This window comes from Carettochelys insculpta, chromosome 3 (genome assembly GCF_033958435.1).
Source record: "Carettochelys insculpta isolate YL-2023 chromosome 3, ASM3395843v1, whole genome shotgun sequence".
In the NCBI taxonomy this organism is placed as follows: domain Eukaryota; kingdom Metazoa; phylum Chordata; order Testudines; family Carettochelyidae; genus Carettochelys; species Carettochelys insculpta.
The window spans coordinates 15,573,012-15,588,300 of NC_134139.1; the positions used below are offsets into that span (position 1 = coordinate 15,573,012).

Below are 15,289 nucleotides of genomic sequence, written 5' to 3' on the forward strand. Positions count from 1 at the left end.
AGATAAAGCATATTGCCACATGACTTCTAACAGCTCAGGAATCCTACTCGGCAATTCTTGTTCACACAGGTCGTTCTTACATAATTGATTTTAGTGAACCAGCCACATGATAAACATTACCGTAAAGGGCCCAATATTTATACCCTTTTTCTGAAAATCATTGTTCTTTCTTAACAGAATCCTTGTTCGGTTTTTTATCCAGTGATTTTTTTTTTATTCTGAAATATGCTTTCATAATGCCAACTGGGAAACATTGCATAAACCTATTGAAGCTACAGGAATTCTGAGACTGGGGTTCAAATTAGTAAACACCCCCCGATTTCTCTCTTGGAACCCTATAATTTTGCCAGTGCCCTCTTCATACGGGTGTCAGGCAGCATGGAGCGCATACTGCTTGAGTGCTGTGATCCTGACAGTCATTAAGACAAACAAAGTAATTCAGTTGCACAAACAGATGGATTTGACTCAGCAACTTTAGATCCTGCAGCAGTACAGTGACAGCTGGAGGAAGGAGCAGGGGAAAGAAATGGATCAGTTAGTTCTGCAGGGCATGTGTCTGGAGCAGCTTTACTTGGTTAGTAGAGAGCTACTTCTGAGCAAGCTCACCTAGTGGGACAGGAGAGTGGGGCAGTATCACGATGACCAGCAGTGGCTGCAGAATTTAGGGATGGAGAAGATTACCTGCCCATTTGATTAATTGAAATGGAAGTGCTAGTATACAAATGGTAAACACGCTTCGACAAAGAATGAATGGACACAAAACAGGCATCAAAAAGCTCTGAACTCACAAGCCTGTTGACCAGCACTTTAACGGAGTGGGCCATTCTGTTAATGACCTGAAAGTCTGTGTTTTACAGAAAAGGAACTTTAAGAATTGCCTACAAAGAGAGAGTGCCGTGCTCTCTTTTATATTCAAATTCAACACATTAACGCATGGTTTGAACCGGGATGCCAATTACCTAGCCCATTATAAGAACTCTTTTACATACTTTGTTTTATATGACTTTTGACTTCCCCCCCTCCTACCACCCCTCTTCTCTTCTGATTTGCCTAATTTGATTACCATTTTTCTGATTTGTCAACCTTGATAACTATTTTTGGTTCTCTGTGCCATAAATATTGAGTCTCTTCTGGTATGACTATGTTCTGAAGAAGTGGGTCTGTGCCATGAAAGCTTGCTACCTAATGAATTATTTTGTTTGTCTTTAAAGTGCTACTGGACTGCTTTTTTGTGATGCTAGTATGGTTTGTCTATCATTAGCAGAGTAGTGCTGGCATGGGATGCTGTGGGTGACCTTTGTAACAAATGGTGCTCATCATGGCTATTTCCTTTAACACTGTCTTCCTCAAGTTCCTTTTCTGAGTCACAAGCTCCATTTTGAGCCTGTCTGGATGCTCACAGAAACTATCCTTCTACACATCTGCTTTTTTGTGCCTCTTGTGGGATGCACTCGTAAGGTCCTGGAACATTTCCTCTGTTATCTTTTTTTTTCTCCTTTGGAGTTTAGTGAGTCACTCAGTGATTGATAAGACCCCTGTGTTCATGGACAGGGGCCTTGCAGGTGCTAAAGAAAATCAGAAAGAGCACAAAAATGATTGTCCACATTCCCACCACAATAAACTGTTGCTTTGCCCACCGTTTTGAAGTGCTATTTAAATCTTCTCTTTGCACACTGGGGCTTGCTTTGAAAGACTAGGATGTTTTGCAGATTACGTTCCTCTTGTATAAGAACTTTGTAAAAATGCTGATATACAGGTGATTTGGTTGGTGGGACATTGGGAATGGATGCATGAAGGGGGCTGTGGTGGTTTTAAGTGAATGGGATCTGCGGAATGTTTGGGTGTAGGCATTTTGGGTATAAGGTTTTAAGTGAGGGGTTGTTTTTATGGAGGCTGATCAAGGGAAGATTAGTTATTGCATGTGCACCTAGACCATAGGCTGTCCATACATCAGAGGAGCTTGCAGTAAACACAGGAAGGAAGATAGGAAGCGCTGTTATATACTAGAATGCTGTTGCTACAGATGGTGCAGAAATAGTAGCTGACTGTGCAATCCCAAGAGAATGGCAGTGCCTTGCAACGTTCATGCCAAAGTAGAACACTACCACTGTCTTAAGTTTTCTTTTATGATACCCAGAGATCAGCATAAAGTTCCCTGTAACACAAAAACAAAATTGTTCAGTAATTGTTTCAAATGGCCATGAATCCCTAATAATGGCTAAAAATATGTGCATCTTAAAGGTCTCTAAATCCTGTTTTTCGCAACTCACCTCTTCAAATCTCAAGTTAACTAAAAAATGAGGGCATTTATCAAGCAGTAGGCCATTTTTTTATTGCTTCTGTTTCTTTTTTCCTCTATTCCTACTATAAATGGAACTGCCATGCAGCATGTTTGACTTGTTTTAAAATCCTCATTTCCAGCTTCATGAGTAAGGAGCAAGAGGTTGACAAGGGCTGGGGCAGAGGGAGACTGAGCAGGAAGCAACATGGAAAGCAGGGTTTGGAGGTAGCAGATGTGGTCAGTGGTTGTGGGGCATGATACAGTTGGGAAGTAAAAATTTATAGCTTTAAATCGCAGGCTTGGGTGCCATTTTGCACACACTGTGCGGGAAGTGCATTAAAAGCCAAGTAAATGGAGTGAGTCTTCTAATTTTCTGCCCATCATGGTGGTTATTGATTAATTGGATATTTAATTACTTGACCACTCTTTGGTTTGTTATATAATATGTTCACAAGGCCAAAAACTAATGTCAGTCAGGTGTATTAGCTGTAGGCTAATAATAACATAATATGGGGAAGGTATATGATACCAGTCCTCAGGGAAGCTGTCTCATGCTGCACAGTGACATTCACTGTATATAGCAGGGCTACATCTACACAAGAAGCCTGTGTTGACGGAAGTCACTGTTGGAGGGAATTTCCCAGCAAAATTTCTGTCAACAGATTGCATCTGCACATAAAAGCAGATCACAAGAGCGATCCACTCTGTAAACAGAGAGCAGCCAGACTGCCTGGCCCTCTCTTGACAGAATAGCTGACCGGAAGCTCTGCAAACAGGGCTGCCCAGTGGACCAGAAGCCCTCTCTGTTGACACAAGGGCCCCAGAGCAGCTACACAGCTGTTTTGTTGACAGAACACTGTTGAGATAGGTGTTGTACCTGAACAGAGAGAATTGTAACGCTGCCGGCAAATGTGCAGGGTTTTGTTGACAAACTGTCAACAAAGTACATTTTACATGTAGGCGCTTTACAGTTTGTCCTGACAAAAGTCCAGTTTTGCTGGGAAAAGCCTCCAAAGTAGACACAGCCTACGGGTGCTGCCACAACTCACATCAGTTGGTATTTCTTATATGAAGATTTCACAAGTTACACCTCTGTTTACACCTCACATTAAATCCAACCCATTAGTTTGCTCCAGTTCCTTAATTCATTGTTTTGTTCCTGCCTTATCTTTGTTTTGAATAGCACACGTTGAACTTCTCTAGTCCAACACTCTGGAGACCTGACTGCTGCCAGAACAGATAATTTGCTAAGCCCTGGGAGGTCAATATTGCCTAGAAGCATTACCAACAGTTCTCCTGCTTACTGGGGTCTTAGAAGACATTAAGGGGTAAAATGACAGCATAGAACACTGAGATCCAGGGCTGTTTGGCTGTAAACAAACTTTATGGCACCATAGGAAATTTGGCCATACCCATGATAACTGGACATCCAAGTGGCTAAAATTATGCCAGATCAGCAATGTAGCCATACCAAAGAATGCCAGACTAGAGAAGTTCAACCTGTATTCCAGGTCTTGGTCTGTGAAGAAACTTCCATAACTTTACTAAGACATAGAACCAAATGTATCTGGGTTGTGATAACCTTTCTATCTGTTTACATCAAATGCTTAATTCAGCAACTGCAAAGAGTTATGGGATACTTGGCATAAATGAATGCACAGGATTATGGTGAAGGCCAATTTATGCTATATCACTGAACCACTGGTGATCATTGTTGTCTAGCACCATTATCAACATTTCTGCTGCATACTGAGCTCTTAGAAGACCTTTGGGGGTAAATTAGAGCTAAATTACATCACAGAACACGGAGAGCAGGACTGGTGGCTGAAAAACATTATCTATCTATCTATCTATCTATGTGTGTGTGTGTGTGTGTGTGTGTGTGTTATCCATCCTGTGTAAATAGAGTGGATAAATATATTATTTGTATGCTAAATAACGTTACCTATCATGTGTAACTTAATAATGGGAGATAACCACCACCTGCAAAAATGCAGCCCAGTTTGTCAAGGAATGAGCAAGGTAGCAGGAGCAGTACTGGAGGTCTTGTTGTTGTCCTGTGCCTTCAAGTACTCCTCCCAGCGCTCCTTTGCTTTGATGGGGAACAGCCTGGTAACGTTCCCTTTTCATCATTTGCTCAGACAGTGTTCTGTAGATTGGTGCATATCAGTGACTGTTCTCAAGGTGGCAAAGGGCATGCATCTCTCCAAAGAGTGCAGTCCAGTCCCTAGAGCAGCATGGTGTGTAGGAGGGGTGGTTTCCATGGCTGCTATAATAGAGTGTGAACTCACTGCTACTGCATATCAAAGGGGGCACTTATGGCTGAGGGCTTGCACTTCAGTGGAGAGGTTACCTTTGGTCATGATGGCCCCCTGGCACTGTGGAGAGAACAGGTGTATAGACATCTGACCCAGGAGTGAAGCAATGCAGTATAGGATAGCAGTTGAAGGACTGACAGAAGCAGAAATCCTGAGAACAAACTCAGTGATGGGCAGTTATTCCTCTTCCCAGGGGGATCACTTACCAAGGATGCCAAATACCTCCCTTTAAATAAAAGGTTTTCTGGGGATACAAGGCACTGTAAGCTAAGGTTACAACTGATGTAACATTCCCATGTAGATAAGACCTTGTGGCCTGCCATCCTGTTATACCAGTCTTTTCCTTCTGCTGCATCGAGCAGTGTCCCATCCCCCATAAAACATTCCAAGTGCCTTGTGTTTTGTGTTCAACAATATTCTGTGCTCACCACTCACTGACAAAAAGTAGCTTCATACGCATGAATGATCTTGGTTGCACAGGCTGAGGTTAAATTCTTGTCTCACTCATTGAATTGCTTCTGTGCCAGACCACAGTGGAGTGTTTTTAAGAAACCTCACCGCTTGTTGCGTCAAACCGTATGTCACCTCACACCAAACGTTTTATTTCTGTAGGAGAGCTTGAAATTAACTGTAGTGAGTATTCATGTAAGTGAAACTCAATCGCTTCATTGTTTGGAGCGGGGAGGAGGAGAGGACAAGAGAGGTCTGTGTAGCGGAAGCCAATTTCCTCTCTAAACTGATGCATTCTGAACTCATTAGTCACCCAGTTCTTGGTGTCAGCATCTGTAAAATGGAATCCACAATCCAAGCATGGCTGCTGATGCTTTTATTGGAGTGAAATAGTTTGCTTCAGTTTATTTGCAATGGGAGTAGAAGCTACTCTGTATTCTGTGTGGGTAGGCCAGGCTCTTGCTGCAGTGTAATATCTTCTACACCACATCAAGTAACACTGTACATAAAAGAAGCCATCTCTGAGGTAGCATAAAGAGAAGTATCTGATGTCTTAGCAATTGGGTACTAAGGATTTCCATTGCTCAATGTCTCAAGAGTTGCTGACAATTTTTACATTCAGCCTACGTCTGCACTAGCACACTACATCAAAGTAGCCCATTTCGACGTAAGAACACTGAAATAGGCTACTTCAACACATATCGTCTACACATTCTCCAGGGCTGGTGCCTTTGACGTTCAACATCGAAGTAGCGACGGGGAACATCGAAAAGAGCTACCCTGGAAGGAAATGCGAAGCGTCCATACACACAAGCGCTCCCTGTTGAAATAAGGGCCCAGCAAAGCCCCAAGCCACTCACTTAAAGGGCCCCTCCCAGACACACTCGGCCTGCACAGAACAAGATCCACAGAGCCGACAACTGGTTGCAGACCCCGTGCACGCAGCATGGACCCCCAGCAGCAGCAGCAGCAGCAGCCAGAAGCCCTGGGCTAAGGGCTGCTTCACGCGGCAACCCTAGAGCCCTGCAGGGGCTGGACAGAGCATCTTTCAACACCTCAGCTGATGGCTGCCATGGAGGACCCCGATATTTTGATGTAGCAGAATGTAGATCGTCTACACACGCCCTACTTCGATGTTGAACGTCGAAGTAGGGCACTATTCCCATCTTCGGATAGGAATAGCAATTTCAACGTCTCGCCGCCTAACCTCGATTTCAACATCGAAATAGCTCATGGCACGTGTACACACGACGTGTATTATTTTGACATTGTGCCAGCTACTTCAAAGTAGCCGGCTAGTGTAGATGCACCCTCAGTGTGACTCCCATGTTGTGAGGCTACCAAGCTAGGAACCCAGGGGGAGACACTGTATAGAGGCTGCAGTGAGGTGTAGATGTACTGCACATCTGAGGAGAAATTTCTTCATAAAAAAACAACAGCAAAATTTGGACAAACTTGTTCTGAAGGGGTTGGGTGTTGGGCAAGTGTTTCAATAGCTCCTGCCACTATGGTATCCAATTAATGCTCCAAATTTATCAACACCAAAGCCCAGTCCTAAAACCTGTTTCTCCTGTCTCTTCCTTGGAAGCAAGCGAATGTGACTTGTCATTGCCTTAAGAGTATTGAATCTGGAGGAACAATTGTTTTACACTTTGATTAGAAAACAGTCAGGCATGGGCTCAGCCTGATCTCTTCTGGCCAAAAGTTCCAAAGTGGGATTCCAGCAAGGAAGTTTGCTTTTTTCCTATTACCTGACAGTCAACCCAGCTGCTCTGTCTCAGTGGATAGAGGAGGTAGAGGGTTCATGAAGGAAAAGACAGACAGATAACTAGGATCCAATCCATTTAGTGCCCCAATATGTTCCCTTCCTCCCTTAAACCTCAGGAAATGGTGAAGATTTTCTTATGTTACTACTACATTGACTTTTATTGGTCAAGTTGTAGAGGAAATTTATATTCTGTGGACTGGCTAGGAAAGGAGCTTCTCCAGTTTAGGCTCCAACAGGGGACTCCAACCAGCTGGCAGCAATGGCATCCTGTCAAGGAGTAGTGATTCTCAGTCAGAAAGGCATGAAAAGAATGATACAAATATGGCATTTGTCAAGACGGAAGTAAAACTATGAAAGGGCAGTCAGCAAACGGTTGTCTGCATCAGTGTAGGTGCAACAGAGCAGGATGGTGAAAAGAAGAGTCAGCTTATTCCACCACTTTGTCTACCTATTCCATATAGTTTTGATAGCTTGTTTTTACTTCACTGGCATACTATTCTGGCACCATTGTCAATCTGCATCAAGTAATAGCCTAGGAAGGTTTAGAGCTCCCCAAAGATTAATTACACAATTTGGCTTTCATGTTGTGTAGACGGTGTGAGGATGTTATACTGCACATCCTCCATCATCTTAGCAGAAACAGTTCAGTCATATCTTGAAGTTCCTACTAGTTAAGTGCCTAAAGGCAGGGACTTTTGCAGCAGGACACCTATTTTTGTACAGTAAATAAACCCAGTAGGGCATCTAATAGCTGTCAGTACTGACAGATTTTGGGATTCATTTTTTTAAATGACGGCGTCGATGATGTAATTGCAAACTCATGTTTGCTCCATTCCTCCTCTCGTATAACTAGCACTTCCTGCCTCCGCTTTGTTCTTCAATTTGTTATGGGTACACAGGCAGCAAGCAAAGCATTGTGTGCTCAGACTTCTGTCATGTTTCACTCCAGATCCCACAACATGCTCACCACACATTGAAAGATTATATGCAATACGAAGATCTACACTTGTGAAAGGAGAAGTTAGAAACCAGGGTACACTGAGCACAAGGGGCAAGACATCTGGGAACTCGTGAGAAAGAAATAGAGATGGGAGAACTGAGTGACAAAAGAGGAGAGAGATAAGAAGGAAACTGGAGAACAGTGGAGAAAGACAAAAAGGAATCGGAAAGGGCTGCAGAAGAAGTAGATGAAAGATGAGAGTCCACAGTGTATGGAGTTGTGTGTGGCTACGTCTACACGTGCACCCAACTTCGAAATAGCTTATTTCGATGTTGCGACATCGAAATAGGCTATTTCGATGAATAACGTCTACACGTCCTCCAGGGCTGGCAACGTCGATGTTCAACTTCGACGTTGCTCAGCCCAACATCGAAATAGGCGCAGTGAGGGAACGTCTACACGCCAAAGTAGCACACGTCGAAATAAGGGAGCCAGGCACAGCTGCAGACAGGGTCACGGGGCAGACTCAACAGCAAGTCGCTCCCTTAAAGGGCCCCTCCCAGACACACTTTCATTAAACAGTGCAAGATACACAGAGCCAACAACTAGTTGCAGACCCTGTATATGCAGCACGGACCCCCAGCTGCAGCAGCAGCAGCCAGAAGCCCTGGGCTAAGGGCTGCTGCCCACGGTGACCACAGAGCCCCGCAAGGGCTGGAGAGAGAGTATCTCTCAACCCCCCAGCTGATGGCCGCCATGGAGGACCCCGCTATTTCGATGTTGCGGGACGCGGATCGTCTACACGTCCCTACTTCGATGTTGAACGTCGAAGTAGGGCGCTATTCCCATCCCCTCATGGGGTTAGCGACTTCGACGTCTCGCCGCCTAACGTCGATTTCAACTTCGAAATAGCGCCCAACACGTGTAGACATGACGCGCGCTATTTCGAAGTTACTGCCGCTACTTCGAAGTAGCGTGCACGTGTAGACGCAGCTTAAGTGGGTAGGGATGTAGAAGCAGAGAGCTGCCTGCTGCAGAGGTTTATGAGCTCTGATTATGTGCTGACATAGTTCAACAGGAGAGCTGGAGGGGCATTCGTTTAACAAGAAGAGCAAGGAGTGGGTGGAGTTTGATGGCCTTTTGGGATTAGTAATGGTATGTAGAACCTTTGGGTGACCTCTCTATTGCCAACTCAAATCTAGCAGTTTGATAAGTTCAACAATCTGGCAGCTGTTTGGACTAAGTTGATGAAACAGGCATAGAGAACCTGAGATATGAGAAGTGTCTTCGCCAGTCGCAACAGTATGAAAAGCAGTGTGGTCATTCTGTTTTACAAGACTCTGTAGGTAATGAATGAGACTGGGGAACAAAAGCCTGGCAACCACTGCAAGATATATGAATTAATGGGGAATCTGGACCTCTTACAAGGGGTGGGCTAAACAACCTGCCCCCAGTCCCCTGCTCTCAGGTTTTTGAAGGTGTTTTTAGCTTGGATATTATGAGCTAGAAGATTTACCCAGTGCTGCACAGGTCCTTAACTCACTTAATTTTTGTTTTTCATTTAACTTATTGCTCTGGGTTGGGGCTGGGGAGGAGACATTCAGTGTACAGACTGTCCAGAGAAAGATGGGACTACCCCAGCTCACTCTCACTTCAACAGCTTGGGGCCAGGTGAGAAGCACTTGTCCATGTGTCCAGCCAGACCCTTTCATCCACCTGGTGATTCTTTCTCTTTCTGTATGGTTTTGTGAGAAGCAGTCCCATTCCAGGCACATCCCATTTTCCTGGTATATCCTCACCTTGCTTTCAAGTTATGACAGCTGGAAGCTCTATAACCAGTTTGGTGGTCCTAATGCTTACCATTTAGGAGGAGCTCTTGAACAGACAGACAGATGAACAGACAAAACTCTCTCAAATATATAGTAGATAGGAGGGACCTATTTGAATCATAGATTGAAATCTGAATTTTAACTGTTCGTACGTTGTTGACATATAGCTTGTTCTTACACTGCTATTTATGTAAGTCATGCACCTTATGCTGTATTTATATGCTTTAGACCATGGTTTCTGAAACTTGGGGGCATGAAGAAAGTCGGGAGGGCATGAGGTGACCCAGCCCCCCCATCATTCACTCCCACCCAAAGGAAAAGCTGGCCTTTGCTTCCAGCTCTCAGCCCCTATCATTTTACATGGGTGACCCAGCACAGCCGCTATAAAAAGCAGGCAGCCGGTGAAGACCCACGTGGAGCTAGCTGCCTCTTGCAAAGGGGAGGGAGTGTAGGTTGTTGAGAGGAGGGGAAGGAGGAGAAGGATGGGGTTAGATGGGGGCTGGGAGTGCCTTGCTTGCAGGAGGGGGATGGAGTGAGTGGGCAACTGGGGGTGCCTGGCTTTGCGGGAGGGAAGGTGCTTGGGCAGGGGTGCTTGTGGGACTCGGGTGGCTGGCTGCTGCATTTCAGGGCTTGGGCAGCTTGGGCTGGTGGGTGGGCGGCTGGCCCCGGCACTGCGGGGCTTTGTCAGCTTGTACGGGTGGCTCTGGCAGCACAGGTCTCAGGTGGGCAGGCAGCTGGCATGGGCAGCTCTGGTGGCTGGTACGGGGTTCAGGCAGCTGGCTAGCTGGGGCTACACCAGGCACCCACAAGGGGCCAAGAAAAACTATTTGTGCTTGTTTTAAATTTCAAATAACATTTTATATCAAGTTTTTGGGTTTATTTTAAATTACTAATGGAATTTTTTGTTAAAGGGGGTTGTATGATGGTAAAGAAAAGGTGGGGGGGCATGAGGGTTTGTCAAAAATCAAAAGTGGGGGGGCGTGATGCCAAAAAGTTTGGGAACCACTGGTTTAGACAAAATGTTTCCTGGAAACTTCACTCTCTAAGCGCTGGGAGACATATCAGAATAAACATCTTTCTTGCCACATGAGCCCGCTACAGGCTCCAGAGAGTCGTTCACCAGAGAGGCCCCTCAATTGCCACACCCACCAGAAGTGTGGTTTTATGTGTGGGTCACTGTCCGTGTTCCTTCCACTCCAGCTTGCAAGATTCATTCTCCTTTCTCCAGCATGATGTGAGGCAATGAGTGTTGACAGGTCTCAGCTGGAGGGCTTCAGTGGCAGAATTATGGTGCAGGGAACTCAGGGGACACTTAAGTACCTGAATGCTCAGCCAGTATCATCTGCACTTCTGCTGCTGCAGTGAGTTGTTCAGTGCCTTTTTGAAGGCAGGTCACAGGATCAGTGGAATTTTACAGGTATTTTGGGGAGAGGAGTGTTTCTTTTAAACTAAATTACCTAACAGTGTCAGAGTCTGTATAAGGAAATGTTTGTCATCACAGTTCTACTCCTGAGTCCCAAAAGTTTTGTTACACTTTACTTGAAAGTCGACACAATCCATGATAAATATGCTACAGTAGACCTAGACTTTTAGTTAACGCTGTGTCCGTAGCCTAAATGGGGTGAAGTCATGGTTTCGTCAAAAGTAAAAAAGTTATTGTGTAAACTAAATAATTTACAAGGCTCTGGGTTTCCCGTGTTACAAGTTAGACTGTATTTCAGTCAAGGAACTCTTGCCTTGCTGCTTCTTCTCAGTAATGAATTTACTAAGGAACCAGCCCCCCCCATTTTTGTCCTGTCCTTTCCATAGAAAGATAGCCTGGCAGGTCACAAAAGTGCTATTCTCCGTTTCATATTTGCATTGCATAAAGAATTCCATGCTTTTTGTTATCATATTCCTTAACTGTGCATTCAGCCTTACCAGTCTACGCCATATCTCAGTGGTTTTGGAGATTTCATATGCCAAGCCACTTACCGTACTATAAGACAGAACTTTGGCCAAAATTCTGCTGGCATAGGGTTGTTAAAATATTATTGCATTATGCTGATTTATTGTTGCAGCTGAGATTAATGTGATCTCTTCGAGATTTAGGGAGGTTGTGAAATCTCTTTCATTGAATGTTTTTATGAATAGGTTAAAGAAACATCTGTCAGCTTTGCTTTGTTTTGTTGGAGTACAGACTAACATGGCTACCTCTCTGTTACTAGGGATGATCTAGGTATGCCTAATCCCCTGTCAGAAAAGGGTGAAGGAATAAATGACCCCTTGAGTTCCCTTCCCTCTTTTTCTATGACTCTTGTATTGATTTCACTACAAATGCTTTCATGGAAAGAACATGTTATTGGGAACTTAATGGCTAAGTAACTCTTGCTTTGTGGGATGTCTTCTGATCGTTGTGCTGAGACATTTCAGAAATCTTGGGTGCCATCATGGTTAACTCTTATAGATACAAGAGTCTACAGCTGTGGGAATTAAGTTTTAACTGAAACACCCCAAATTGAAAAGTTCTCAGCTGAAAACTAAACACTTTTTGGCTCAACTCCCAATATGTTCAAGTTTGAGATTTAAAAGTCTACATTTTCTGTGGAAAATTTGATCAAAATTGTATTTTACTTCCTTACCTATTTTTTTCTCCAGAAAAACAAAGAATCCTAAGCTTGAAAAGTAAAAGTAGATTCATTTAAACCTTAGGAATGAAAAATGGTTAAATAGACTACATGTTACTATTTGGCACTGGTGATACTGCATCTGGAGTACTGCATCCAGTTCTGGGCCACCCCCCCCCAGCTACAGAAAGGATGTTGATGCACTGGAGAGAGTCCAGTGGAGAGAGACAAAAATGATTAGGGCTGGAGAGGCTGAGGGATTTTGGCTTATTTATTCTACAAAAGAGAAGAGTGAGAGGGATTTCATAGTAGCCTACAACTATCTGAAGTGAGGTTCCATAGAGGATGGGGAGAGGCTGTTCTCAGTGGTGACAGATGATAGAGTAAGAAGTAATGGTCTCAAGTTGCAGTGGGGGAGGTCTAGTCTGGATATTAGGAAAAATACATCATTAGGAGAGGGGTGCAGTTCTGGAGTGGGTTACCTAGGGAGGTGGTAGAATCTTCTTGCCTAGTGTTCTTTAAGTCCCAGCTTGACAAAGACCTGGCTGGGATGATTTGGTTGGGATTGGTCCTGGTTTCAGCAGAGGGTTAGACTCGATGACCTCCTGATGTCTTGTCCACTTTTGTGATTCTATGATTCTAACATGATAGCACTATGTGGAACACAGGACAGATTTTTATCTTACTGAATTTGGGTATCTTGATATCAATAGTTTACATGCTAGTATTTTTTAAAATCTAAATGTAAAACTTTGAACAGCAGGAAACAGACTCAAATAAAGCAATTTGTAGCATGCAACATAATTTTCAAATGCTTCTTTTTTTTCTACTCATTTTATTTCAATGTTTTGACAGATGACAATGAACAGGAGACTGATATAAATGAAGATACAGGTGCGTGAAAATGTTTGTCAAAAACATATTTCTGCAAATTATAACCCAGTCTGAGGAACAGCTTAAAATTAATCACATGACCATGGTGAACTTTGGTCATCTGTTGTAGCCCACTGATTTGTAATTATGTGTGAGCGTGAGTGGGAAATAATTATGGTTCCACAGATTCGTTACTTGACCAAGATGTGAATGCAGAGCAACCCTTGGGGGTTTCCATTTGCACATTTGGAGTTACAGATTCTGTATGTTTGTGTACATGTCTACATGTGCATGTGTGTAGTCATTGACTTTTTTTCTGTATGTGCTACTTTTGAATTGGTAGAACACATATATGGTACTTTCGCCTTCTGAGTTTATTACTGTTTGTTACTGTTATTATTGTTCTTAGCCTAATGCATTGGCTGGAGCTTTTATAAACGCTAATTCATATGATATTTTGCAAAAAGTACATAATATACACATGCAGAAGCACACGGTGACCATTAAAAAAGTGTTGCGTTTTTGATACTATGACTATATTCTAGTCTAACGTCTCCAAAAACTGTGATATCTCCCATTTCACTTTTTATGGGCACCAGTGCATATGTCTTTGTATTAACCATATTGTTTATAATTTTTGTGAATGTTTATTATATAAATATGTAAATTAAAATGATTTTTAAAAGATTTTAATAGAAATTAAAAGGAACCTTTCATCTTTATAGCCAGAATTAGTCTCTTAGGCAGGTCTACATTATAGTGGAAGGCCAAATTAAGGTACCCAATTCTAGCTACATTAGTTATGTAGCTAGCGTCTATGTACTTTAATTCAGGCTTGCGTATCATGTCCACGAAGGGAGGTCAATGGGACCATGTGCTCCCATTGACTTTCCTTACTCTTAATGGGGGGCAGGAGTACTGATGCCAACACAGGCACCCTGTAAGTTCAGTTTAGTGAGCCCCTACTAGTTGCGCTAAATCGTACTCTGGAAGATCGACCATGGCATAGTCAATCTTCCTTGCAGTGACGAACTCCCCGTAGTATCTGTTCTTTTCTCTTCCTTCCTTTTTAATGCCATTATATTAAATGAAGTTGCCACATGAGTTACAGTGCAAATCATCATAGAATTGGGACATTTCAGTGGGATATTTTGCTGCACACTTGCTTCTGTGTGGATTTCAAACAAACAAGATCACTGTTTCTCACACAAGATGCCGAAGGGTTAACACATTCAGCACCATGTATTGCTTGCTGTCCTAACACTGAGAATCAGCTGTTGGATGTGCCATTATGCTTCGTATAGCCTCTCTCAGTAAAGAACTATGCCATTTGACCCACTAGTGTAAGAACTTCATATTAGTAAGGCACAGCACTTTTTAAGGCTTTTTAAACAAAAGAAAAAAGAAGAGGAGCCAGGACTTGACGGCTCCTCAACTTCTCCTCCACCCCCCGGCTGACTTTGGGGCTCAGTCTGCCAAGGTGTGGGTACTCAGTACCAGCAAATACTGGCACAAAAATAAGCACTGGTAAGGACATTTGCATAAAAGTCACAAACAAATGTATTCAGCGTTAAAAAGGGAACTCTGTCTGTGATAATTTAGTCACCAAGTTGAGGAGTGTCTGCTTTTAAATGCTTTGTGGGGAAAGCTGATTAATCTGTGTTTAAGTGCAGTTGCAACTGCTATTTGCCACTTTTAATTGTTAATGAATAATCATGTTTCATTTCACTTGACTTCAAGAGGTCACGGCTCCTCCAGACAGAGTCAGTAGCTGCAGCCAATCTTACTGGTTCTGAGCTGCTGAGACATTCAGATCTAATCTGCACTCAGAACGCATCTTTGGGTTGTCTCTCTAAAGTTTCGGCCTCAATAGCTTTTGCAATTTCTGGAGTCTGCAATAGCAGGCTATCTCACAGGGGTGCTTTCAATCTGCAAAAACAATGATGAGTCCTGTGGCACCTTCATGACCAACAAATTTATTTGGGCTTAACTTTTGTAGGCTGCAGCCCACTTCATCAGACGCATGAAGTGGAAGCTTCATTTTGGCAGGGATTGATACATATGTACAAAGATGAGAGTGTTACATCACCGTGAGAGGGATTAGCGCTAACAAGGGTAATTCAGTCAGGATGTATGTTTCCCACGCCCAGCAGTTGGGTTATTTTTATTTTGGTATTCTCACCTTCTTTTTCACCTGTTGGGAGTGGGACTTACATCCACCCTG

General features: G+C 43.4%; 1 protein-coding gene across 2 annotated transcripts in view; it reads left to right on the top strand.

Moving 5' to 3' along the window:
• MACROD2 (mono-ADP ribosylhydrolase 2) overlaps positions 1-15,289 on the top strand; it is a 1,465,546-nt gene that overhangs the window by 1,345,767 nt on the left and 104,490 nt on the right. The window contains exon 10 of one of the 2 annotated variants that reach the window (XM_074989373.1): positions 13,048-13,086. The exons of the other annotated variant lie outside the window; for it this stretch is intronic. Coding sequence (XP_074845474.1) covers positions 13,048-13,086 — 39 coding nt within the window. The remainder of the gene's footprint in view (positions 1-13,047; positions 13,087-15,289) is intronic. 2 annotated transcript variants of the gene reach the window in all.